This window comes from Fusarium vanettenii (genome assembly GCF_000151355.1).
Source record: "Fusarium vanettenii 77-13-4 chromosome 1 genomic scaffold NECHAsca_1_chr1_3_0, whole genome shotgun sequence".
Lineage (NCBI taxonomy): Eukaryota > Fungi > Ascomycota > Sordariomycetes > Hypocreales > Nectriaceae > Fusarium > Fusarium vanettenii.
Window position 1 is genome coordinate 4,413,692 of NW_003315881.1, and position 25,333 is coordinate 4,439,024.

The following is a 25,333-nucleotide window of genomic DNA, read 5'->3' on the forward strand; positions in this document are numbered from 1 at the left end:
GTTTAAGACGAGGCGTTGAGATTTCTTAAAGTATGATACATTTGTCCTTGTTTGGTAATAGCATCGGATAACTTGTGGTCGAGGTGAGGCAGTGAAATTGTAAGCAAGGCTTTGGCAGACATGGGTCACACGTCCCCAGCCGGATCGTCCCCCCCTCTCCGGGGTTAGATCCTTCGTGTGCGAGGTCCACCTGTATATTGGTTTCATCTGGCAAATCAGATGCGTCGAATTCGCGAGACATTGGATGCTGGGCATTCCTTCTTGGAGTGACCTGGATGTCGATCAATGGGGGACAATGACACCTCACAAGCAGACATTGATATGGATGTACCATGTCTTGTTACTGATAGTCTGTGTGAAAACCGTGTTGAGTGTAGAGTCATCATCTGGTAGAAAGAAACGTGCCTTTCATCCGCCAAGTGGTCATTAAGCCACTATCGATTTGTCCTGCCCTGCTCCGCTCAATGGTACTTGTCTCTCCCCCATGCCGACTTGCCGAAGTGTTTCAAGGCACGGAAGAGCAAGGGGTGTGGAGTTGTGCTCGCCTAGCAAGGGAACATCCCGGTCCATGTCTTGTTCGACTATCAAAGTTGGACATCAGAGCGTCAAACCCATTCATCTCTGTACCACGTTGTGTTTCTCGTAAGCCGTCACACTCGGCAGATACAGCGGGAGTAAAAAAAAAAAAAAAAAAAAAAAAAAGGAGAGATACTTGTACACAAAAAGAGGCTTAAAAAGGATTCTCGTCCCAAAAACAAGACCGCCCTTCCTTTGACGCCTCGTTGGAAATAACGCTCCACTCCTTGAAAGCGCCCGACGGCGTGCGTGCGGCTGAGGGACGCTAACGCAGCTATCCGACAGGGTCCTCTCAAATCTGCCTTGGGCTGCGCGGTAGATGCAGATTAGAGATTTGTGTGTGCTTCTGTAGGGGAGACGCGAGGGACGTATAAGGCTGTTTGCGCCGTCCTCGAGATGATGGGTGCGCCTCCATCTCTTGGCTCAAGGTCTTGTTCTTTTAGTATCTGAGTTGTTGCGACTTATACGACTTCATTTACACGACTCTACTTACACGACTCTACTTTCACTCGAGCACTCACTTACAATGGAGCAACCCGTGGAAAAGCCCCAGGGCGATCACGTCCTTCACACTCCCCTCTGGATCATGATAATCCGCGGTTTCCAATTCCTCATCTCCCTCATCATCGTCGGTCTCTGCGGTCGCATGATTCACGACGCCTACCTCGACGAAGAAGGCTTCTCCCTGGCAGTTGTACGTCAACAACAACCCTTCTTCACTAAGCCTCCAGCTAACACATCTAGTCTATCCTTACTTGGCTCGCAGTCGCCTACGTCGTCTTCACCGAAAAGATCCCCAGCCTTCGCGGCGCATACCATATCCTCGCTGTCCTCATCGTTGATGGGCTTCTTATTATTCTTTGGCTTGCTGCTTGGGCTGCTACTGCTTCGCGTCGGTCCAAGTATGTCGTTCCCGTCACTGTGGGCGACTGTTATGATGATGGAAGTGTTGTCAACAGCAAGAGCTGCGATGTCGTCTTTAAGCGTGCCATTCACACGAAGCGCGATGTCATTCTTACAAAGATTGGTCTTGCCATGCTGTCTTCCATCGCTGGACTGGGCGCTCTCGTCTGGTAAGTCTTTGCTGTCGCATGTTGTCAAGACGTTGGCTAACCTTGGTAGGGTCCTGTTCATCGCGACCTTTGTCTGGACTCTTCTCATGTTCCTCCGCGGTCGCAAGGAAGGCCGCTTCGCCGTGGGTAGCTCCAGCACCGGAACCCCTACCGACAACTACCAGATGGAGAACAAGATTTCCGAGGCCCAGCCCATGAACGCCCCCCCTCAGCAATTCCAAGGCCAGCCTCAGCCTCAACAGTTCCAGCAGCCTGCTCCTAACGGCCAGTTTGCTCCTCAGCAGCAGCCTCAGTTCTCTCCCCAGCCTACTCCCGCTCCGGCCTACCAGCAGCCTCCCTTCCAACAGCCTCAGAGTCCTTACCAGCAACAGGGTGCTTATCCTCCTCCCCAGGCTCCTTACTCTCCTCAGGACCAGCAGCAGCAGCAGCAACAACAACAGTTCCAGGGTCAGCCTACATATGGACAGTACCCTCAGCAGCAGCCCCAGCAGGCTCCCTACCAACAGCCCGCACCCCAGACCTACGGAAGTGAGCTTGACGGCCAGAACCAGTACACTGCTCCTCCTCCTGCCGTGTCACCACCTCCTCAGCAGTATCAGCAGCAGCCTTATGCTCAGCAGTGATGTCCTCAATGGTAGATGACAACTTTGAAGAAGGAACTGGCAATCCTGGCGCGTGGAGTTTGCTTGCTTGTTTGATATCCCGTGGTGAAATGGTTGGAAGGAATGGCTTCGGACAAGGTGTATTCATTGTATATTTTGCTACTCATAATACACACATCTCATACATGTATGAGAGGACCGCAAAGAGTGAACTAACTGGATGAATTACACACGATCACAGCCTCTGGCGGCCTATTATTCCATGATTCCGCGAACCGAGCGACTGATAGAACACTGGTCTCATCTTTGGGCGGTTCATGTGTCGCCCGCTCAATCCTGTAATAACATGCCCCCAAACTCCTAACCTACTTCACTGTTTCTTAAATCCATTCGCCTTGGCCATGATGACGGCCGAAGAGTAATAAGCATCAATCCCAGGCTGATTACCATACTGCTAGTCATGTTAGACCAAACTCCCGTTCACCATATATATAGATGAAAACTCACCGTGATGAACGCAACAGCGAGTTCAGTGGCCGTCCGATGATTCGGTCCATGGTTCAACCACGTAACACCTCGACGAGGAAAAGCCGGCCCCGAACCAAAGTCTGCAATGGTGCCCGGATCCGGCGTTTGCTCTTCGTCATAGTCTTCGCTCATGAGCACTGGCTGCAAAGAATCGCTGACGCAGTCATAGTCGCCCTCCTCATCGTCTGAGCAATCCATCCTCCATTCATGTGTGGCTTGATTGTACTCCGAGTCGTCTAGTACGGCTGTGACGCAGGCTGAGCCTAGGAGACGTTTCAAGGCTTGGTAGACGACCATGTCGATGCCTTTGAGCATGTGGTGGAGATCGTCCATTGAGGAATGCGAGGTATGAGGGTAGGCGTGGGCGCAAGTGAAGCCCACAAGGCCTCCTGCGAGGGCGTCAGCGGTAGATCAAGAAAGACTACGGGTAAATGACACCTACCATCACTTAGAAAATGTTCACAATCGAACAACTTCTGAAGAGCAGAATAGAAGTGAAGAGACTCTTGATCCAGAGCCTTGAGGTTATTGGCCATCGAAGCAGGACCGTAGCTTGTCCAAAAGAGATTGTAGGTCAGGGTCATGCGATGTCCTTCAGTAACCTGGAGAACTTCATGCTCGCAGTCGGAGAAGAAAGCTCCCCATTGAATGGTGTCGCCGCTCTTGGGTCCCCAATCAAACTTGACTTGATTGCCTCTGTGTCGTACAACGAGTTGGCCGCCTGCGCATTGTTAGTAGTCGCAAGATGCACCCATGAGTGAAATGTACCTTTATGCGCAACTGGGAGACAGACGACGAGTGAGCCCATCTGGCGATCTGATCGTGGAGTATCGACATGCGCCTTGAACTTGCCAGAGGGACCAGAATAGACCTAACACGTCAGAACTCGCATCGTGTATCATGGTAGAGCCATTCATTACATTGAGCTTGTACATCTCTGCCCTCACACCAAGACCCGCTCGATGCGCGCCTTGAGCCAAAACCTGATTGATGGTATCCATGATGCCATGCTCGTAAGGATTAAAGCTGGTACTGAAAGCAGTATCATCCAACTTTCCAGCCTTGCGATACTCCTCATCAAGAACCTCTTTGCTACCAACTCCAAACGTCGCTGGTTGGCAATCCTCGAGGATCATGTCAAACGACTCTTTCGAAGAGGTATCATCGCCCACGGGAAGGAGCAATTTGCGACATTGGCCTTGATCATCACGATCCCAGCGGATTGTAAGTGAGGATGTCGTTTCTGGAGCGGGATCTGGCTTTTGGACGTCGCCTCCAATGGCAAAGACGGCGAGGCCTGGGCGGTTGAGGGTTGTCCACACATTGTCGAGTAGGTTCTGGACGACGCGATCGCCTTCGTCGGAGGAGTTCATCTTGGTTGTGTGAGGAAGATGAAATGCGCCTGAGAGGAGGTGTAAGTCGAGATTATGTACCTATTGGCGTATCAAAGCGTCCAAACGCGGCTTCCGTTTAATTACCATCATGTCCAAGATTCGTTTGCATTCACGATGATACCTGCACGAACAGAGTCAGTGCTTCGGGTACTGTGCGATAGCGACTTCTTAGTCGGAAATCAAGGTTGTAGCCGTCTCGTTTTAGCCTGAGGCCACTCCAATCAGATCTCGGTGCTGCCTGAAAGCCTGAGGGGGAGCGTGAATGCCGTTTGTCGGGTTGTGAATTTGTTTGCGCTTGGCGGCGCTGTGAGATTCACTTGTTGACTTGGACCCTCTGTGCGACACCAGATTTCATCTAAAACTTGTCCATACTTGACAATTTTATGGATCTCATTCGCTCATGCGGGAAGAATTGTTGGCCTAACCATTGATACAAGTTAGAGCCGTCAACTTGTAAACATCCGCATCCGTTTGACGTCCCCTAGTTATCCATGCACATACCAGATCTTCTCAAAAGACAGTCAAACATTACAAATCCATAGCCAAACAAGCTTACACGCCTACCTCACTGCGTAGGACACTGTTCTCCCCCTCCACGACCTCCACCCCTCCTCCCGGCCTCCCTCTGAAGTTCCGCCATGAGATGGTCCAGCCCCCAAGGCTCAGTCGCATTGAACTGTATATTAGCCACCTCTTGAGGCTTGACAATCGCCTTGCTACCCTCCTTCACAACCGTTCCCTTTCCTTTTTCCAGGAATCCTTTGACAAACCTTCCGGCGGCATTTATAAGAATGTCCACCGATTCGGTCTTTGTCTCAATGTCTTGGCGTCCTGCGGCGGTGGAAAAGACGTAGCCTACTACGAATGGAAGGAGTTCTTCTCTTGGGACGTATCTGAGGAATTCAGTGCCCATGACCTTGGTGAACTCGCCCTTGAGCTTGGTTAGGAGGTCCCAGGCTGCGTTGTGGAGGGTAAAGAGGTCAAATGTGATCTTGGGTACATCGTCGTGCACATCCAAGGCCAGCTTCTCGATGAGGCTGGCTGGCGAGAGGTTGATGAAATCGACCTGATATCCGGTGTTAGTGATGATCTCGCTTCACTGCGTTTCAGGCTTACCTTGTCATCGTCAGTCTTTTCTTTGAGCTCTGGTCGGACATGTCCCTTGCCGTCCATAATCTCATGTCGGCGACCGTCAAGCAAGATCCCCTCAATCACGTCGGGCGACAAAGCGGTACGGTCTCCAGTAGGGACAAGCCGGTTCTTCATTGTCAGAGACACCCATCCGTTGAACTTGAGGTTGCGTCGGTTTGCGGTGTTGACATTGACCTTGCCCTGTCTCTTGGTAGGCGCCCAGTTGCTAGCCGACAGGCCAATGCTGAGACAGTAGTTCCTAAAGTAGCCCTCACGGTCCGTAGGAGGATCACCAACAAAAAAGGCCGAGTTACCTTGTCTCTTCCAAAACTCGTCGAGATCTTCCCACACGACCTCTTCCGGAAGTAGCTTCTCATTGTGAAGAGCGTGATACAGCTGTGTAATCGCCATCAACCCTCCACTGTGCGCCGCATACCGCACGCCCGAGATGTGGAAAGTGGTGCGTATCTCGTGGAGGAGGAGACCGCAGTGGATTGGGTTTCGACGCAGGAACAGGAACTGAGGAGGGTTGGGTCTAGGCATGATGCCTAGCCTGATCATCTTGTGACGACAATGCCAGATCGGGTCCTTGTCCCATTTGGTGACCGAGTTGAGGACGTTGTCGCGGTCTTTTGACATGCGAGGGACGTTGAGCATGGCCTTTTTGATCCTGCGGCATTCCTGCTGCATCTGTTCATATGCATCACCGCAGTTCTTCCCGAAAGACTGCAGCACCTCGATGTATGTTTGCAAGGCGAAGGACAGCCAGAGATTCATATCAGGCTGGCCGCCTTGTTCGGTGCTGTTCATCAGCGCTCCCACACCACGGATGAATTCGTCTTCGATCCTCGCTCCCTGTCCCATGTTAGAAGCCAGGAACTGCAGCTCTGTGATGACGCCGTTGAACGCTAAAAAGTCCTGATCCCACTTTCCGCGGTTTGTCCAGGCATCTCCCGCAAGGGCCTCATCATACCATCCCCACTTGCCGTTATACTTGCTGATGATGTTATCACCAGCGTTTTCGACCGCATAGTCTCTGAGCATGCTCAAACCGTTTGCGAAGCAAGCCTTGGCCAAATCGTACGCCACCAAGTTGTAAGGATCGTTTTGACCCTTATACTCCACGTCAACACCACACGCTTCGCAGATTCTCTGAAAGTACACCGTGATGAGCTGATCCACACCGTCGTGCTTGTTAAGTAGTGGCTTCACTTCCTCCTCCATGCTGCGAGCGAGCTCAAACGCCGTGTTTGTGGCGACAGCTGCAGCAGCGAGATCAAGAGACCCCTCAAGGTGTCGCTTCCACAGTGACCTGACCTCTTCTCGCAGACGGGAAAAGTCATCCAGGAGAGAGGTGAGAGCAAAGAGTGCATCTCCCAAGGTGTCGTCCTCCTCGACGGTGTACTCCACGTCGGGCGTAGGCTTGGGAGCAGCAGTCTCTGGAGCGTTCAAGAACTCTTCGGAAGGTGTGTACACATCCAGAACGTCAAAAAATGTTCCTGAGAGGATCCTTGGACGTGGCATTAGACTTTGGTTCAGGAGCCTTGAAAGCTGGCGCTTTCACGAGAGGCTGCAGACACCTGCCAACACTTTCGAGCACATCGGCAAAGTACGAATGAGTTGCGTCTATATCGCCCCTTGTAGGGATGCCATTATCGGCAAGCAAGTCGACAAATGTCTTGCGAACTGTGATATCGTCAGTCTCACGCGATGACATGTGAAGCAGATGTACGTACCCCAAATGACTCGTTCAAGAGCAATAGCAAAATCTTCGGGAATGTTGATGGACTCGAGCTTGGCGATGAATCTCGCCATGGGCTCAAAGTCTTTGATCCTCAGGACATATCTAGGCTTGGGTGCCGAATCGGCGTTGGTCTTCTTCTTCTTCTTCTTTTTCTTCTTGCCCCCAGCAGCAACTAGTGCATTGCCGGTGTCATCAACATATCCATTAGCCTTTGCAGTAGTCGCCAACCATGTGGCCACAGAGTCGGTGTCGGCCTTGTACTGGCGATAGATACTCTTGAGTGACGAGGGAAGCATTGTAGGTAGCGGTGTCGGCGGATTGCATTGCCGTGGGGGGGTTCGGTTTACGTGGTCTAGCGCTGGGTTTAAAAACACCAAAACTGGATCAGTATTCTGCCGTCCAAAGCAAGGGGTGGCTAGAGTGAGGCTTGCATTGACCAGGTTGCATTGCAGTCAATTGGTGGCTGTTGATTTAACTTTCGCCTTACCATAACGTTATTGCTTCATGGATGGCAGCTTGGATGTTATCGTCTTGTTTGATGGTGAATACCTATTTGAATCAAATTCTATGTGCCCGCTCAATTGCATTGCCCAAGTAAAGACCTCTTGCTTGTCATGTCCCTCTATTTTCTATTCATCTTGTCGTCCCCATCAAAGAAACCTCTGCCATTCCGTGGTCTAACATCCAGTTTTGCTTTTTCAGAAAAAGCAACGTGCTTAGTACCGTCCATCACTGTGGTGATGTCCACCATTGTGGTGATGTCCACTGCTGTGGTGATGTCCATCACTGTGGTGATAATGGTTCGTCTCGCGTCTCGCGTTTGGTGAATAATACGCGTAGTCTGCCTGAACTGGCTTGGGAATATCAAGTCGCTCCTGTCCTTGGTCGCCTGGGTGTCGTCCAGTCATGGGAGCAGTGTCCATGGTGATGCTCTCAGATGACTGCACTTCGAGGTGCTTGCCATGGTAATGGTGGCCACGGTGAGTTCCGTATGTGCGGAAGTGTCGGAAATCGAGCCAAGTGACAATAGTCATGTAAAAGGCGAGAGAGCTAAGTTAAAACAATTGTTAGCCTAGTTTCTTTACTGTTTGTTCATGTTTGGAGCATACCTCATGATAATTCCCATGACAACAACAATCCAGCTGAGCGTGCAACTCATGCCCTCACAGAACTGGAGGTTTGCTTGGATCATCATGAACACCACCGCGCCCCAAAAGACAATCTCCAGTGCGTTGAGGATAACATAGGCCTTGAGGCTTGACCATTTCTTGAACGCTCGCACATGAGCGGACAGGATCTCATATAGGATAATGATGAGCGACTTGGCAGCCTAAGACACTGTTAGCGACCAATCCCTATTTCTCCAAAAGACGATAAATACCATTCCAAGTGCCATGGTGGTTGAACGGCCTCGAGGCGCGTTTTTCGGCTGGTTCATCATTCGTACGACTGAGACGACCAGGACCCCGACGATGAGGACGAGTTGAAAAAGATGGACGGGGAGTTTAACCCGGTTAGAGAAGAAGCCAGACATGTTGAAAAGAAAGATAGGAAACGCTGAGTTTGAGATTGTATAGGAAATAAAGATGCAAAGAAAGGTAAATATGTGTGAAGGCTAGGAAACTGGAGAAACTAGGAGATTGAAAACAAGGAGATTGAAAACAAGGAGATTGAAAACAAGGAGATTGTGAAGCTGGATGGTGTTGATGGATCAAGACAAACACATCCCAAGGCATTGCCAATCTTTATATACAACTCTCCAAACTCTCTTCAATCTCTATTGTTGACAATTTACCTTAAGAATAAGCCTAAATCAAAGCACCTCCCTGTGTATCAGGCCTATTTTAGTCTCGGTCTCGCATTTGAATCTAATTGGCCTGCCTTGACCATCTAAGCCCTGAGGCTCAAGCCGAGACCGAGATTCCAGAGCCCAATAGGGCCTAGACCAGCCTTAAAGGGCGGTTGGTGCATGGGATTCATAGGGGGGCGTCGTCATGGCCGACGTAAGATGGGAGATCCCTGGGCAGATCCGTCAGTCGAGACAGTTCCACCAGCTGTCAGAGAGCAGGGTTTCAGAGTCAAGGGTTGTAAATACACGTATTTGCGGCTCAATCACGGTCTTTCATTGACGATGTCTCCAAAAGTGCCATCAGCCACGATAACGAAAGACACGGCTATCCACGTATGCAGCATCAATACCCAACACCCTAAAACCGAAACCGAGATTTTTTTCTGAAGCCATGTCTATTCGATCTCAAGTAATTTCAATTGACTCCAACTAAAAATCCGCAGTAACCTGTTTCCCTACCAAGCCCAACTCGAAAGCCAGCCAATCCCGTAACATTCTAACAGTTTCTAACCATCTCAACCCCAGTTATCCCAGTGTCTTCTTTTCTTTTATTGGCGTAAAGATAGCTTCTATAGTATCAAACCCAAGCCCGTGGAGTTGTAAATCGTGAAAACCCCTGGTTCTCCTGCCCCAGGGCATGTGCCGGCACAAGCCCAACACTCATCCATCCACCCACAGTAACAGCAATAGCTACACAAAGTTGCGTCCCAAACATCAACAGAAACCTCGAAGCAAAAGATCCAGAGAACGGATCTATGACAGCATACGGAGTAAAGGCCATAGTGAGGTTATAGCCAATCCGAATCAGTTGAAAGGGGAGTGCTGCACATGCTGCCAGCAGCAAGTACTTTCCAGGTTCAAAGTTGGGATGGGACTTGAGAGACATGACACGCTTCTTAGTCTCCCACAACCACCAACCGAGGCCGAATATCATGGTGAACATCATCAAGCAGTTGCCAGTCTGGTTCAAGTTCTCGGCCACAACTCCCCCTTTGGCTCCAGCCTTAGGGGCTCCTCCGTATGTAGCTAGTGCGATTCCCGCCGTGATGGCGAGGTGAGTGACGGCTAGCATTATTCTTTCGGTCCAGCGTTTCGGAGGTAGCGGAAGGATCACGTTTCTATAAAAGCCATGGGTTAGCAACACTTCTTCAACCATTGGATCACTGTAGAACCTACACTTCATAGATCAATCCAATTATGGTCAAGGATAAACAAGCAATGCTCCCAGCATTAGTCATGATGGCAACCGCATTGGGAATTGAAGGCTCGTTGCGTTTGGCGATTTGATAGGCATCCGAGACGAATCGAAGAGGAAAGAATGAAATAAAGATGGGCCAACAGACCATGCCGGCCTTTCCATGTCTCCAAGTGATCCGGATAACCGGGAAAAGCAGGAGTATGTAAAGAACAAGGTCAGCTATGGCAAGATTGATCTTGTCGGCCGATGGAGGAGGGGGCAGGTCCGCAGTCGATGTGACAGACATCTTGGAAGATTTCAAGTGGCGATATCGGATCTCAGATTCCCTCTTTCGATCTCAGCTGAGTAGCAGAGTGAAAAAAAAAACATCCAAGAGATGCAGGAGACCTGGAAAGACTACGGGGGGAGCGGGTTGGGCTTAGATACCATGGCATCACGCTAAGAGACCGGGACCGAAACCGAGACCGAAGCGGGCGCATTGATTACACAGACACTGTCTCAACACTAATACGAATGATAATCTCTGACGCGTATCACAACTTTCCAGACGCGTAATACACGTTTCTTATTAATAATGCTACCCTGAGTATCGCCAGGTGGTATCGATAGGACGCTGTCGAGACTCTAATCTGAGACCCAATATGGAAGTAAGATGAGTTGATGAAGCATTGAAGCTGGAGTTGATTGCAAAGATCCAACGTTAGTTCAGGGTCCACTTTTATTGACCTATCCACTGGTTAGCCTACAGGGTGGTCAACCTCGAGTCAGGGAACACATACAGACAGACATAACTAGTACCAGTGGGCAGTTTGACATGAGCTTCAAGCCATAGACCCGTCGCCAAGCGACCCGCAGAGTGGACTGGGCTCCTTGACTCAACAGGTAAACAAATATATTCATATTTGCCTAGGTATTCAGACACTATTTACATCATCACACACATACCAAAGGTCTGAAGCCTTCTATCCATAGGTACTCCACAGAGCGCTAGACACTGTAATACTTGATGCTCGGCTCGCTCGAATCCTCTCCTTTCATTCTTTCATCAGCATAAGAGAGCGCCATGTCTTTGAACTGATCAAGATCGAACGCCAGAGCCACCAGTTGCTCCATAGTCGTTGCTCAAGGAGAGCACAGTCAGCAATATGGTGGTGTTTGGCGATTTGAAAGCTTACCACGCCAAGAATATGTATGCACATTCAAGAAAGATCTCAATATAGGATAGAGACAGACAAGCAAAAGTAACAAGAGCCTCTACAGCCGTTCATTCAGTGAAATTGGGTGCCTTATAACTGTGGAAGATGAACCAAGGCTGTACCCAACTTTGCATTAGTCGCATGGATGGAACCAGCGCCAACGGCGAACCGGTTCTATAATAAGAAGCCGTTGCAGCAAACAGGATGCCGTTTCAAAAAAGAATGACTGGACTAATCTGCAATTCAAACAGTGGTCCAGCCTGAGAAACCTGTCAAGTGATGAGAACATAAGCGCCCAGGCTCGGGGAGGGGGCTCACGGCGCTTAAGACCCCCCCAAGCGCCATGATGAAGGAAGGACAGTCTAAGAATAGAATTATTACGAAAATAAAGAAAAGGTGGGTGCCAGTAGGACTGCAGAGACCTTCATTACTCGCACCTGGGCACGGTCTATTTTATCCATTCCCACTATTGCAAGTAAGTGGCAGATGACTTTTGTAGAGTTTACTGCGTTTATGACAAACACGGAGTAGATTTATTCGAATGCCATGATGATTTAGTTAATGGTTCCGGAATTCTCAGTTAAGCAAGATTGAAGGTGAACTCGATTGTGGATTCTCTAAAAGGCTTGTCACCATTGGCACCTTTGATCGGCAAAGGCGCGTTGGAACATGGCGTAAGCATCATGCCTCCATTATATCCTATCCACTGTCACATGGTCCTCAAGAAAGGGCCAAAGACCACAGATCCGAAAGCTGACGGCCTGTTCTGGCATCTAACCAAGCTGCTGAAGGGCCTGAGCCCTGGTGTTCGACCCTAACTCCGTCACGATATGAAGTCATCTTTGTGCCGGGCTCCGGCAGCCTTGCCCAGAGAGTCTCTTCCGCAATAAGCTCCGTCTCATAGCCGGGAAGAGCAACACGAAGATAATCCTCCCAGCCCTCACCGGGAAAGTAGTTGAAGTTTGCTTTGGTGAATTCCCAGTACTCCGGATACCATCCCGCAAACTCCCAATCAACGATGGCGACAACACGCCCACGCTGCACAATGATGTTCCTCGGTGCCATGTCTGCATGGGTAAAATGAGTTTTGTAGCGGGATGTGTGCACTTTGGCCACTTCTGGGCCAAGGAAAGGTGCGACGTCTTCCATGCGCAGATGTCCTCGCGCCAATGAATGGAACTCGTCATGGTTCAAAGGACCATAGAAGCAAGCTCCTATGCGGCAGTCAAACGCGGGATTCTGAAGAGCCGAGGAGACTATATCTTGGGTCGGAGGTTGAAGCTCGCGGAGGCAAGACACATGCTGCTTGATGTCGGCAAAAACGGTATCTTTCTCGTCGACCGACATGCGACGCCAAGCACTGTCTAGGCTGTCTCCCTGGACGTATGCCATCTCGATGTAAATAGAGCCGTTCTTTTCAGTATGGACGGCGTAGATCCTGGGCACTGGAATCGTTGTGTGGGTGGCGACGTACTGCATGGCCTCCACCTCGGTAGGCTTGCATGGTCCCTTGATGAGGCGATGCCAGCTCACTCTCACTGTAAAGGGGCCGAGCTGACGGAAGAGTCGCTTGCCGAGCCATAGCCGCCATCGCAGTGGAAATAGAGACCCGATGGATTGACCCATGGATAAAAGAAAACGTTGAGGAGACGGGGAGATTGGCAACGAATACTCAAGCGAAGCAGCTGCCAGGGCCAAGTTGGTTGGGTTGGATTGGCCGAGCTTGATCACGTAATCAAGAACCTTGCTCATATGGAACACTGACACACACAGGCAATCGCGATTTTGAGCATAGAGGCGTGTAATAAAACTCAGTATTTAACCATGTCCATCCATGGCTCTGATACTGGATCCCGCTATGTCGGTTGTGGGAAGCTGCTACTAAATACGCTATTTCTCGTTTGCGCTCTCACCGGCTCCATGGGAATGCCATCTTCTCGTTCCCCGAGCTCAATATCTTGACATGAAATTAGCCAACCTCAAGAAAATAGCCTCTTCAAGTGTTTACTCACCTCTTGAATGTGTATCTCCATGTTCAGAGGCCCTCCTCTGTCCCCTATGGCCGCTAGGGCTACTATCCTCTGCAAGAAAATGGTCGTAGCTGGTTGCATACTCGTAATGGCCATCATCAGCGCTTGCGCAAGACCCCGAGCGTCCCTGTAAGCACCCGTTCTCATTTCCATATGCTGCTGGCCTTGAACTTTTACGGCGAGACTCGAAACCAGAAAAGCCAGGCGCTGAACGATTTTGATTTATAGGTTGTGAGTGGTTGTCATCGTCTCGGTAACTGAATGTGGCAATCTTTCTCATGGCGGACTCTGAGATACGATCCAGGACGCTCTTGAAGTCGTCTAGAAATATGACGTCGGATGCACACTTGAAAATAAGGGCGAGCTAATGGGTTGCTTAGAAACAATCATCTGGTTAGAGGTATGCGAGGTACTCACCCGCCAGAATGGATTCATGCCACCTCTTTTGGAAACCAGAATCATAAAGATGACATCCACAATAACGAATACGATGGACATAAAAAGACAAAGAAGCATGACGCCGAACCTCGGGCTTATCCGAACAAGTTTGGGTATCGTAAATTCGTAGTTGTCGTTGATTGCCAGGACCAGTTTTATAGTTGTGAACACCCACCAGGGGTCTCTTGCTAGTGGTTCAAAAAGCCTTGATGTGTCCAAGAGTCTGCTGCCGAGGTTGTTGTGATACTGAAAGTTGGCCCAAGTTTCGAGGACCCAGAACGGTTGGACGGCGAGGAGGGAGATGATGAAGACTCGTGAGCCCCATTTTGGGAGGAAGGGTTTGATCTTGAGCCAGGCGATGACATTGTGTACAAAGTAGGAAATGTACAACAGAGCTGCTGTGCTGCTCAGGACCCTTGAGATAGTCAGATAGTTGCGTCAAATTGTTAGCCCAGGTTCCTTACCAGCCAAACTCGGGTTCTTGAAAGAATGCAAAGAACCCATGCCCAAGAGCGAGTAGCAGCTAGAGTCAACAGTTAGCAAGAGAAAGAAGTTGACGGGGGCAAGACCAACTTCGCTGAGAATCAGTTTATGCAGCAGAGCCTTGTGGCGATAATTGCACAAAACCAGCAGGATGAGGATCACAATAGCACCAACATTGAGACCTTGAGCCCACGCCTCGACAATGATCTGCTCGCGCGTGCTACTTTCCGGGCTTGGCTGCGTCGGCGCCATGGCTAGACATTTTATACAGCAAAAAGAGCGGGATTGACAAAGATGACATGCAAAACAGATTGACAAAGGGAGGCGACAGGTTATATGGATCAAGGGATAACCGTCAAGGCTGACAGGCCATGGAACGTCATCCTTGGTAGCTTGGCCTTTGACGTCGAATCAGAGGGTGGAGAATTCGACTGCCTGAGGAAAGATGGTGGGAGGATCATTTGGGGCAGGGGTCGGACGCGGGGAGAATCGCCCGACGGTTGGGGAGAGAAAGTCAATTCCCCCAGAATCTGGGGAAACTGGGTTAGTGGCTCGGCTCATTGGAGGTTACAAATGGGTTGATTGGGTTGTCGCGAGTCAGGAGTAGGAGCCTGGACAAAGGCTCATAGAAAGGTGGTGTCCAGGAGCCCTGATTGACTACCTGGAACAGGCGGCACCACTCAGTCTTAAGAATTAACGAGTTCAAGCATCCATCAAAGTCGAAACGAATTACATTCCACAGCAAGAAATCATCCACCCTTGACTCCAACCAACCACCTCCATTACCTTCTCCCAGCGCGGATGGCAACCCTACTCCCCGCTCAATCTCTGGTCACGATACAGCGGCATCTCATCAGTTCTCGCAGGGCTTGACATTTCCTGCATCATGAAGCCATTAGGCTGCATTACCGGTGAACCCTTTGCATGTGGCGTCCCCCGCATAGCCTTCTCCGCCAGCGCGATGGCGTCAAACGGCTTCGCCAGCAGCCCGATGTACGTGGCAGGTGAGAACAGTCTGTTGCGCGACCTGATGCACCACCCGCTCATGATGACATGTCCGTGGATTTCAAGCTGCAGGTCCAGCTCGGCGATGGCGTGGATGTACTCGCCAGCCTCGTTCTCCGACTTGACCAGTTTGTGAAGTATCGGCTTATTCTCGCGACCGATCTGAGACACGATCCACATGGCGATCACCCGTCCCGCCACCCCGGCCGGCAGCAAGAGGCAGAGCACCATTAATGCGATCGAGATGGACATGAGGCTCGCTGACGCGAATAATGCGGTTCCAAAGGCGTACACTGCCACGCTCGACGCCTTGGAGATGATTTGAGCGATTGCGTGCATGCGCGATATGCCTTGAACCGAGACGACAACGTAGAAGCACGTCCGCGAGTATCCCGAGCCTTTGTCGGTAGCGATTCGGATCCGCTGGTTCGTGTTTGGGCCAGCCTTGATGGCTTCAAGGGCATTGTCGTACTTGCGACGGTCCGTTATCCTGGAGACGGTATCGTCCAGCAGGATTCCCGTTGGCTTTCTGGACACACGGATGGTCCAGCTCCTTGTGAATGGGGCGGCGACAAGGTTGTCAAAGATGGATACCCCCGTGACAAGAAAGTACCAGAAGTACATCCAACCCCAGACCTGTTGAACAATGTTAGCTAAGGGTTGATGAGTAGAAGAAGATCAGGCATACACGACACCACCATGAAACCACTGCACCCCTTTGCGCATACCACATGGGTATAAGTAGCGAGACGATGAGAACAAACTGCAGAGCCATGGCCAAGAAGATGCCAAACTTGATCCCACCTCCGCTGTCATCCTCGGCTCTTTGGAGGACCTCCTGGGCAAAGGCCTGCGCCTGGGTCTGTTCACTCTCGGCTTCAAAGGTATTTGCCGCACCGCGGTTGCCAGGGGCAGAGCTCGCGGGGGTCGTCGGCCTTCTCTTGGCCGCCCTGACACGAGTCGTGGGCATGAAGCCGCCGTAGGAGAAGGGCTCAGCAGGATCATACTCTCCAACGTTGGACGGCGTGATGGTACCCCCGAGACTTAGAAACATGCTCAGCAAACCCGCCAGCGGGACAAGCTTGTACACGATCCACATCTCTCGAGTCGGGGCGCCGAGAAGAGCACCAGCAGTTGGTAGAAGGCTTAGAGCTCCGGCGGCGCCGTTGTACTCTCCTTGGCTGAGCGAGCCGACGAGGTCGAGGGCGGCAGTGAGGTTGGCGAGACATTCGTAGACGTTGGAGCCCTTGCGAATCGTCATGCCGCGATCAACCCAGTTGTCAAAGTCGAGACTGCCGCCGGCTTGATCGACGGACTCTAGTTGCTCTGGGCTAAGGGTATGGGCTGGTGTAAAGGGTTCTGTGTAGGCGGCGTGAGCGGGACGGGGCAGCAGGTAGGCCAGGAACAGCGGAGCGGGAGGGAAGAAGGATGTTAGGTATGTGAAGCGCTGGATAGCATCTTCAGCGATGCGTTTGTGATAGTCCATATTGACTTCAGCAGTTGACTGCGAATCGGCTGATAGATGCAGGAAACTCAGGAACAGTAAGATGGATATGAGGAGACCAACAAGGGGGTTTTATCTCTGAACAAGCAGAAACACCTCAGCCCCAAGTACAACACCAACATTACAAATGCGTAAACTCCTCACATCTCACTGACCTACCTGATAACCACACATCCATCCAAAAGAAAAGCAGGCTCTGCCTGAAACCAAAAAAAGCGCCCGCCACATATATTCATCAAACCAGGAATAGCAGCTACGCGCCGAGCCGGTGGTGATGGTTGGTTACACGAGAGCCTGCTGAAGAAACCCTGTAAAATTCAACAAACCAGGGCGTAAGGTTTGGGTTGCACAAAAAGCGCCTCTTTTTCTTCCCCGAGGCTCTGAAAGGTTTTTTTTCCTCTTCTCCTTTTTCTTTTCAGCTCTTGATTTACTTACGCCGAGTTGACTGTGGTTAAAAAGTCTCGGAGCACACGTACAACCTCGTTAGTTACCTCTCCAAGCGCCGAGTTACGAATTCGATTACTATCAGAAATCATGGGTCGTCTTGTGTTTGACCCTCAGCTGACAAAGCCTGATGCTTTGGTTCTTGAAAACCTTGCTGCTGACATTCGCGCTGAAACGACTGAGAAGCAAGTCGAACATCAAGGCCTGGCGAAAAGAGTTGCGAATGGGCACACCTCCAACCAAGAATCACCAGCAAATGGCTCAGGTATGTACTCATCTTTATTTCTCAATTCCTCACAGTGGCCCTAGCTAATCGTCTTATCAGCCGGGCACTCTGACGATGGCACCATTGCCAAACTCGCCGCCCTCAACAATCCCAAAGATCCAAACTTTGAACCAACAGTGTTCAACGGGACAGAACTCAGTCAACTCAAACTGCCCCAATTCCTCGATCAATGGGTTCTACAACCCTACATCCGTGTTGCGCGCTCCATCGTTCGAGTTGAGACAGACGTCGTGATGGTCACGCACCTGCTGCTGTACTTTACCACGTCTGTCCCAAGCGCTGCCCTCCTCTTTTACAGGTTCTGGTGGATTCACGCACTTGTTCATTGTCTTATGCAAATCAGTTATGTGGGCACGTATACTCTCATGATGCATCAGCACATTCACATGCGAGGCATCCTTAGCAAAAAGTTCATCATCTTCGACACGTTGTTCCCCTACGTCCTTGATCCGCTTATGGGACACAGTTGGAATTCCTATTTCTACCATCACGTCAAGCATCATCACGTGGAAGGAAACGGACCTAACGACCTCTCGTCCACCCTCCGGTATCAACGTGACAACATATGGCACTTTCTACACTACGTCGGACGGTTCTACTTTTTCATCTGGTTCGACTTGCCCCGGTACTTTATCCGGACGGGAAAGCTAGGTCTTGCCTCGAGGGCTGCTTTCTGGGAGCTGAGTTACTACACAACACTTGTCCTTTTGTACCGGCTCAACCCAAGAGCTACTTTTGTGGTCCTCCTTCTCCCCTTGCTGCTGCTTCGAGCTGGCCTTATGGTGGGAAACTTTGGTCAACACGCGTTTGTGGATCACGAAGAGCCTGACTCTGACTATCGGTCAAGCATAACTCTGATCGACGTCGCGGTAAGTCCCAGAAACTCTCACCACTAATCCCTTTGTACACAAGCTGACCCATTATCAAGAGCAACCGCCACTGTTTCAACGATGGCTACCACACCTCCCATCACCTCAACCCCCTGAGACACTGGCGTGAGCATCCCGTGTCGTTCCTCAGGGGTAAGGAAAAGTACGCCTCTCAGCACGCCCTAGTTTTCCACAACATTGACTACATCATGATCACGGTGCGTTTGATGATGAAGGACTACAAGACACTTGCCGAGTGCATGGTGCCGATTGGTGAACAGATATCCATGACTCTAGAAGATCGGATGGCTCTGCTTGAATCCCATGTGCAGCAATTCACAGAGGAGGAGATACGGGAAAAGTTTGGAAAGGACACGTCAGCAGCTGGCCTGTAGAAGCTGTCTATACAACTCTGATGGTTTCCCTCACCCTCCCATTCACTCTCAGCTAGGCTCTATCCGCTCCTAGGTTATACTCTGTTGCTTGAATTGCATCTTTGATTTTTGTCGCTCTGATAGATAACAAGCCTTGTTACCATTGTTCTTCATTATGTGCCTCCAAGGTACAATTAATCTCTCGCAACTCGTTTAAAACTGTGATTGACTGATCAGCCTTGAGAGCCTTGCCAACCGCCCCGACGCAACACTTTGCGCGACAACAGGACACACCCGGCAACCAGGTCAGCAACCCCATTTACCCTATCCACTCATATCATGTCGGCAATTCAGCGTGACCAATCCAAGCCTGTCAGCCAAGGCGGCTCACCCTCAGCTGAAGAATCCTGAGCAGCTAAACACCAATAAACACTCAGTCATCAACCAGCTCCATGTCCTTGGTGTCTCACAACTGCAACGCAGCCAGCAGAAAGGGGGTTATTGATAATTGCAAGTTGCTGGCACTCAGCTGCATGGTACAACACATCCAACAACCCCTCCCCTGACATTTCGAGTGGGACGCCGGTAAAGAAGAGGCTTCTAGATAAAAGCCAGATAAATAAATCCCGCCGTCGTTTGGCCACTACGCACTAGCACTCTGCTCAAATTTTAAAGTCTACTGCTGTCAGGCTCTGACAGCCTGCTTCTAATGCATACCGTCTCGGAGCCTTGACTGCTTTTTACCGAGCCACCCTCTTCTCCTGCTTATCTCCCTGCTCCTCTCGGTTTGATCTTGGGGGCCATATTTCGTTCTTATGCAATAATGGATGAAACAATTGCAGATTCGTCGGGGTGGCCGAAACTCGGTCAAGGAGGCCCCCTAATGTGCAGAGCTGAACGGGCAGAAAGTGGGCTATTACTGGACACTCAAGACTCTCTTCGCCATGTCATCTCTGCATTAAATCGTTGGATGTTACTTGCGGAATTAAGCCGCTAATGCTGGCAGAGAAGCGAATCCTTGCCCGACTATGATATTTGAAGATTTCACCGATGGGAGGTAAGTCACTTTGATTGAAGGGCATGCAGGTATATTTCCTCACTTACGCAAAAGCCACTAGAGCATATCTATCTCTACTATTAAAATAATATTAAAGATTTTATAAAAATTATATAAAAATTATATAAAAATAAATTAATATTTTATCTTGATTTATTAAATATAAGAAGAGATTTATTATAATTTATTTAAATCTTAGCTTAATATATAATAGTAGTCCCCGCGTAAGCATGCAGATGGCCAATACCTGACTTCAGTTCGCAGCGGTTTCAAGCGACAAACGCTTAGCTAAGAGACAAGACAAGAGTTGCGTCAAGTGGCAAAGCGACCCGAGTCCTCTACTATGATCAGATGAGATATATCAGAGAGAACTCCAGGCGAATTTAGAAAATGAAAGAATCATTTGACCAATTCCTCTGTCGCAATTGTTGTTTCGATGAAACAGCTTTGGTACGGGGTAGGCCAAAAGCCCATCCCACTGACAAAACAAGAAGGCGGTCAAGAAATTCTGCCACTCATGGGCTCACACTTGCTGCGGCCCGCAAGCTCCTCGTCCGATATAGCTTCAGCGACCAGACCCGACGACGACAACGACACCCACGACGTTACGCGCCGATTCTCACGTACGGGAACCGAATCTCCCGGCTCAAAACTCTACGATCCGCCCAGGTCCGAGCTCCGCGAGCTCGATTCATGGCCGCAATGGCCACCCAGAACCCGTCGGCGCCGGAGGAGAGGTTGGGGGTGCCTTCGAGGAATCCGCTACCGCTTTCGGCATCGCAGGAGGCTCAGGTTAGAGATATCTTTTACCAGAGGGTTCGGAAGGAGTGTGCAGAGGAGATCAAGGGTGAGCTTCTCCGGTCATATGATCAGGCCATGTTCAACAACTGACTTTTGCTATCTCAGCTTTTGCCGCCTGCGCCCTCGGCCGAACATTCACCGTCTCATTCGCCTGCCGTCCCGAGCACCGAACCATGAATAGCTGCATGAAGCTTCATGCAACGCAAGCCAACCACGACGCCGCGCGGGAGGAGTGGTTCGCGTTACGAATCGAGAGACAGAGGGAGAGGGAGCGCAAGGCCAAGATGGCAGCTGCGCAGGAAGAGTTTATGCGCGAGTGGTGGGGTTTACCCGAGCACGTCCGGCTGTCGAGGCAGAAGGAGATGGAGCAGAGGGGGGAGAGGATACACGGGCTCACAACCAAGGACAGACCAGAGAAGTAAAGAGTCAGGATGTGAGGGCGAGTAAAGAGACAAGGACAAGTAAAGAGTGGCTGGGAGAGCTAGTGTTGCATCTGCGGCGTTTGGGAGGATATTGACATCTACGCCGCTCTGACACGAGGGGTTTAACTGTACAGTTGAGGACGATGGGATTATGGTGGTGAATGTAAGAATACAAGACAAGCGTCAAGCACAAGAATAAAAAGGATCAAGACAAGAACCAAGCATAAGAATACACAGGGATCAAGACAAGGATGGGTATTTGTAGGTGGTGTAGTCGTAGTCACCATGGCTATCAACGGGCAGTGAAAATCGGCTGCCAACTCATGGACAGCCAACATCTTGTACCCGCCAACCTGGTTCAATCAACCCGGGAATCTGGAATCTGGGCGATATAAATAGGACCCTACCCGAAGGAAAGGATAAACAACATGGAAAATAGCCTGACTTGTCTTGAACCAACTTCAAAATACCCAGTCCGGCAGTCTCCGGAGCCTTGCCCATGTAGCGCCCGGGGCAGGCTCTGGTCTCCGGGTCCGAGGGTTCGGGATCTCCATCCAGTAGCGCCCGTTCTTTTTTACTCAAGCACATGACTTGACAGCTGCAAATGTACTTATGCCATGCTTCTGGCGGTGAACTGCTCCAGAGGCCGCATTACAGGTCTAAATCTACAGCCCTCTATTTGTTCCTCTCAGAACCATGACGGAATATGGTCTGTTCCCGGCAGATGAGTCCCTAGTAACCTCACCAATAAACCCCAACCTCCCCCCGTTCTTCTCCGTCAATCCTACAGCCCGTCACATCAATCACCCGCCGCCCTACCCAGTAAAAACCCATCTCAAGCGCACCCTCATCTTGCCCCTCTGACCAATGACGTCCCGCGTCCCCCTCACCTCTGCGCGCTTAGAGACTCGATGCAGTGTGATGCGGCTTCTGATTGGGTTTCTATTTTTGGCGGGGGTAGAAGTTTGCTGCAATGCTCGAGTATGAGTATGCGAGCGCTTAAAAACGTGAGCCTGTGGGTGAAGTGTAGGAGGAGATATAACAAATGGATGGTCGTTTTCTGTGTTGTTGTTTTTGTTCCTCTTGTTTGGGAACAGCTGCTGCTGCCTCGTGTCTTTTGCATCTGTTGGGTCTGAATCCATTAGAGACAAAACCCATTGAACCATGAGCCGGTAGAGAAAAGAGACATTCTTGTCGACATTGTTTATTCTTTTCGTTTTGCTAGTCTCGACTCTTTATTGATACCCCCTCCTCCGATACCCTTTGCCAGTAATACTCTCTTCTTCTGAGAAGAAGCCTTCTTCTGTCCGAGACAGAATGTCGTCGACACCGACCCCAGGAGGGTTCTCTCTATTCCCGAGCCCCAACTCTTCCAAGCCTCCGTCAACCTCCAAGACTCGACACCGCCGTTCCGAGTCCCGCCGGTCTCGATCATCTCGTCGCTCAGAGTCCCGCGAGCGTAGAGCACCTACGCCTCATGATAGGAGAGCCGCTACACCACAAGCCATGTCTCCAGAGATAACTCAGCAGCCGGCGTCGCCTCCTCGAAACGGACGCCAGTCACCTCAGAATTTCTCGCAGACGCCAATTGAGTTTGAGGCCATTTACCAACAACAGCATGAGGAAGCACAGTTTCATCTTCAGAGACCTCAAGCGGCGGCTGAGATCCCGAGACACGCTGATCCGGATGTCATTGCTGGGCCTAGCAGCGACCGGTTCAGAAGCTCAATAGCCAAGCCACCGTTGGGAGAGCTATCCCCAGAACAACCGCTGCGCTCCATCTTCCCGACTTACAACCCTGAGGTTCCCCTCGAGCAGCAGGTCTATGCCCCCACAGAAAACAGACCCGCTCCGATGCCGAGGGCCGTCCTCAGCAGACAGACGTACTACGAGACGCCATCTGACTTCAACTCGCCAAACGGTCCTGTCCGGAGTCCCATTGTCAGCCCTTCCAGTATCCAGTCTATTAAGTCAGCATGGCCCCGACCCCAAAGACTTCAGCAGGAACCTCCCCTCGTGCCCACAATCAGCTCGACTGAGCAGCTCAAGAATCTGTGGAAGGTTGCCAACGGATGGAAAGCCTCGGCTTCTGAAGGAAGAGTGTACTGTTTGAAGCTGAGCCAGGAAAAGGACGCTCCCGTCTACAACCTCTCATCCGCCTCACAACCCTTTTACAACCTCCGCCTAGACCCGACATCAGCCTCGGCCTATGTCACCCTCACACGCCACGACCCCAACAAGCCATACAAGGGCCCCAAGCCTGACACCAGCTCATCGGCTAGCAGCATCATCCGCCCAAGCAGCAGCAGCACAAGCAGCCCCAAGATTACCGATGGCAAGCACTGGCATGAGGCCTTGAACACCACCCTCGAGGAAGAGTCTCGAAAGCATCCCCCCAGTGATGGTCTCGTCGCTCTTCTCATGCCTACCCCGGCAACAAAGGTGGCCGTTGAGAGGTCTGCTGATCCCACTACCGTCATGATGGCTGAACGAGAATGTGCTCGTCTTGTGTGGGATGATGACAGCTCAAACCACTTCCTCGTCCATCCTGCACTTGCTGCTCCTTTCTGCGTCACCATTGAGCGGTCACCGGCCTGGTCTCGTGTCGAGTACACTCTCGAGCATCACGAGTCACCACAGCACCTCGCCAAGCTGACCCGTGATGGTACCGGTGGCGGTTGGCTCGAGGTCGACACCGGAATTGCTTCCAAGATTGAGTCGTACTACATCATCGATGTGGCTGTCGCAGCACTCATGCTCGTCGCCGCAGCCGATGAAAAGAACACCCCCGCCGTGGAAGCTTTTGAGCCCCCACCCCCATTGATCCTCACACCCAAGCAAGAGCGCCGTCTTAGCAAGATGAGCAAGCGTGAGGAAAGAAAGCAACGTGAAGAGAAGAAGCGTCGCAAGATGGAGTCGTTCGAGATTGACGTTGAAAGCCAAGACGAAAGCCTAGGCAAGGGCAAGTCCAAAGACTTTGAGGACAAGCTACCCTTCCTGATCCGAGTCGTCGTCAAGATCATAAAGGGTCTGTTTGCCTGCTTCATCTGGGTACTGACACTCGGCTTCAAGTGTTTCGGTGGTGTTTTCAAGGGCATGTATAAATGCGTTGGATCAAAGTATTAATGACAATACCAAAGGGACGGGATAATCGCAAAGGACTCTGGCGGGGGAAATCCATTCTTGTATCATGTAGATATCCATTCATAACACGGGCGTTAAAGGGTATCGATTAGCTTTCTTTTTTTTTATAGGGGAGCTATGCACAGCAGAGCGAGCCAGTAACGAACAAACACGATGATGATGCCAAAAAGAATTGCCTTAGAAAATGTGCCCAGTTTATCGCTTTCGTGTCCGAACCATAATCTTCTTGCCCTTGCGTGTGGTTCCTCCCGACGTCGCCGTCTTTGCCATCTTTGCGCGCTGAATCTCGAGTTCCTCCTCGGCTGTTTTCAGGGTGTGAAGCTTCTTGCGTGCGTTTTCGAGTTGTAGCTGTAGACGCCGGAGGGACTTGGCGCGCTCAAGTTCTGCATCCTCCTTCTTTTCGTCATCAAAGCCCTCAAACGTCTTGTCCGCGACGTCTTCGTCGTCATCCTCCATCTTTTGTCGTATTACGTTCTCCCGTTGCTCTTCGTCGTCCATGAATACAATCTTTCGGGGTGCTTTCGGTTTTGAGGGTGCTGTAGCAAAGTCGAACTCGTTGTCGTCATCATCTTGTTCTTCCTCCTCGTCCTTGCCAAGCTTATCGAAGCCTCGTGTGAGAACCACCTGCTCCTCTAGTTTGGCAACCTCCTTCGCAACAACCTGGCGCATTGTCCGAATGTAGCCAATGTCCTGCGTCTTGAGTAGTCGCACGGTATCGACATCCAGCACCTTGTTTCCTCGATCGCCCTGAACGGTTCCAGACCACTTCTTGCCATCCTTGACACGATTTCCAGGTCCCTTGCGGGACAGCATGCCAAAGTAGAATTCATCCTCGTTTCGTTCGGCGGCCTTGTCTCGAAGCGCCTTGAGTGTTGCCTTCTTCTTGTTGAAGTCCTTGGCTCGAAGAGAGTAATCCTGCGATTGTCAGTTCGTTGAAGGCTGCGCGGGGCGAGGCTGGACAAACCTTGTGTTTCTCAAGAAGACCAAGGCGCTGGCGTTCTAGCGGTTGCGCTCTCTCCCGGTGAGGTCGCCGCGCGACGGCATTTCGCATAGACGACATTTTGAGCGTGTGGGGGTCAAGACGTCGAACAAGGCTGGTAGAGTGAAGAATCAATGGCTTTCGTCTGGCCTGGACGTTGGAGCTGGAAAAGCGGCAGAATTTTTGAATTTTTGGCGGTGAGGCAC

The 25,333-nt window shown here is 50.9% G+C and overlaps 11 protein-coding genes across 11 annotated transcripts; 4 read left to right on the forward strand and 7 right to left on the reverse strand.

Annotated features, from left to right (window-relative positions):
* Positions 1–1,102: 1,102 nt before the first annotated feature.
* Positions 1,103–2,272, forward strand: NECHADRAFT_75635 (uncharacterized protein; the record flags this gene model as incomplete). Its single annotated transcript, XM_003053920.1, has 3 exons — positions 1,103–1,270; positions 1,321–1,649; positions 1,699–2,272. The coding sequence occupies 3 exons, from the start codon at positions 1,103–1,105 to the stop codon at positions 2,270–2,272; spliced, it is 1,071 nt and encodes a 356-aa protein (XP_003053966.1).
* A 349-nt stretch (positions 2,273–2,621) lies between these two features.
* NECHADRAFT_75636 (uncharacterized protein) lies at positions 2,622–4,152 on the reverse strand (the record flags this gene model as incomplete). The annotated part of the gene is made up of 5 exons (XM_003054622.1): positions 2,622–2,702; positions 2,759–3,168; positions 3,222–3,500; positions 3,548–3,650; positions 3,700–4,152. 5 exons carry the CDS (start codon positions 4,150–4,152, stop codon positions 2,622–2,624), a joined length of 1,326 nt encoding a protein of 441 aa, XP_003054668.1.
* A 586-nt stretch (positions 4,153–4,738) lies between these two features.
* Positions 4,739–7,344, reverse strand: NECHADRAFT_75637 (uncharacterized protein; the record flags this gene model as incomplete). The annotated part of the gene is made up of 5 exons (XM_003054623.1): positions 4,739–5,239; positions 5,290–6,621; positions 6,710–6,761; positions 6,834–6,990; positions 7,041–7,344. 5 exons carry the CDS (start codon positions 7,342–7,344, stop codon positions 4,739–4,741), a joined length of 2,346 nt encoding a protein of 781 aa, XP_003054669.1.
* Positions 7,345–7,764: 420 nt separating this feature from the next.
* NECHADRAFT_75638 (uncharacterized protein) lies at positions 7,765–8,582 on the reverse strand (the record flags this gene model as incomplete). The annotated part of the gene is made up of 3 exons (XM_003054624.1): positions 7,765–8,098; positions 8,158–8,378; positions 8,430–8,582. The coding sequence occupies 3 exons, from the start codon at positions 8,580–8,582 to the stop codon at positions 7,765–7,767; spliced, it is 708 nt and encodes a 235-aa protein (XP_003054670.1).
* An 892-nt stretch (positions 8,583–9,474) lies between these two features.
* NECHADRAFT_75639 (uncharacterized protein) lies at positions 9,475–10,381 on the reverse strand (the record flags this gene model as incomplete). Its single annotated transcript, XM_003054625.1, has 2 exons — positions 9,475–10,015; positions 10,074–10,381. 2 exons carry the CDS (start codon positions 10,379–10,381, stop codon positions 9,475–9,477), a joined length of 849 nt encoding a protein of 282 aa, XP_003054671.1.
* Positions 10,382–12,011: 1,630 nt separating this feature from the next.
* Positions 12,012–14,494, reverse strand: NECHADRAFT_75640 (uncharacterized protein; the record flags this gene model as incomplete). Its single annotated transcript, XM_003054626.1, has 5 exons — positions 12,012–13,051; positions 13,304–13,685; positions 13,739–14,174; positions 14,224–14,282; positions 14,333–14,494. The coding sequence occupies 5 exons, from the start codon at positions 14,492–14,494 to the stop codon at positions 12,012–12,014; spliced, it is 2,079 nt and encodes a 692-aa protein (XP_003054672.1).
* A 558-nt stretch (positions 14,495–15,052) lies between these two features.
* NECHADRAFT_75641 (uncharacterized protein) lies at positions 15,053–16,733 on the reverse strand (the record flags this gene model as incomplete). The annotated part of the gene is made up of 2 exons (XM_003054627.1): positions 15,053–15,883; positions 15,936–16,733. The coding sequence occupies 2 exons, from the start codon at positions 16,731–16,733 to the stop codon at positions 15,053–15,055; spliced, it is 1,629 nt and encodes a 542-aa protein (XP_003054673.1).
* Positions 16,734–17,285: 552 nt separating this feature from the next.
* Positions 17,286–18,745, forward strand: NECHADRAFT_90520 (uncharacterized protein; the record flags this gene model as incomplete). Its single annotated transcript, XM_003053921.1, has 3 exons — positions 17,286–17,460; positions 17,521–18,350; positions 18,410–18,745. 3 exons carry the CDS (start codon positions 17,286–17,288, stop codon positions 18,743–18,745), a joined length of 1,341 nt encoding a protein of 446 aa, XP_003053967.1.
* A 1,627-nt stretch (positions 18,746–20,372) lies between these two features.
* Positions 20,373–21,205, forward strand: NECHADRAFT_73444 (uncharacterized protein). Its single transcript, XM_003053922.1, has 2 exons — positions 20,373–20,628; positions 20,688–21,205. Exons 1-2 carry the CDS (start codon positions 20,484–20,486, stop codon positions 21,002–21,004), a joined length of 462 nt encoding a protein of 153 aa, XP_003053968.1. The 5' UTR covers positions 20,373–20,483; the 3' UTR covers positions 21,005–21,205.
* A 1,116-nt stretch (positions 21,206–22,321) lies between these two features.
* Positions 22,322–24,130, forward strand: NECHADRAFT_75644 (uncharacterized protein; the record flags this gene model as incomplete). Its single annotated transcript, XM_003053923.1, has 1 exon — positions 22,322–24,130. The coding sequence occupies one exon, from the start codon at positions 22,322–22,324 to the stop codon at positions 24,128–24,130; it is 1,809 nt and encodes a 602-aa protein (XP_003053969.1).
* Positions 24,131–24,219: 89 nt separating this feature from the next.
* Positions 24,220–25,208, reverse strand: NECHADRAFT_99031 (uncharacterized protein; the record flags this gene model as incomplete). The annotated part of the gene is made up of 2 exons (XM_003054628.1): positions 24,220–25,063; positions 25,113–25,208. 2 exons carry the CDS (start codon positions 25,206–25,208, stop codon positions 24,344–24,346), a joined length of 816 nt encoding a protein of 271 aa, XP_003054674.1. The 3' UTR covers positions 24,220–24,343.
* Between the last annotated feature and the right edge of the window lie 125 nt (positions 25,209–25,333).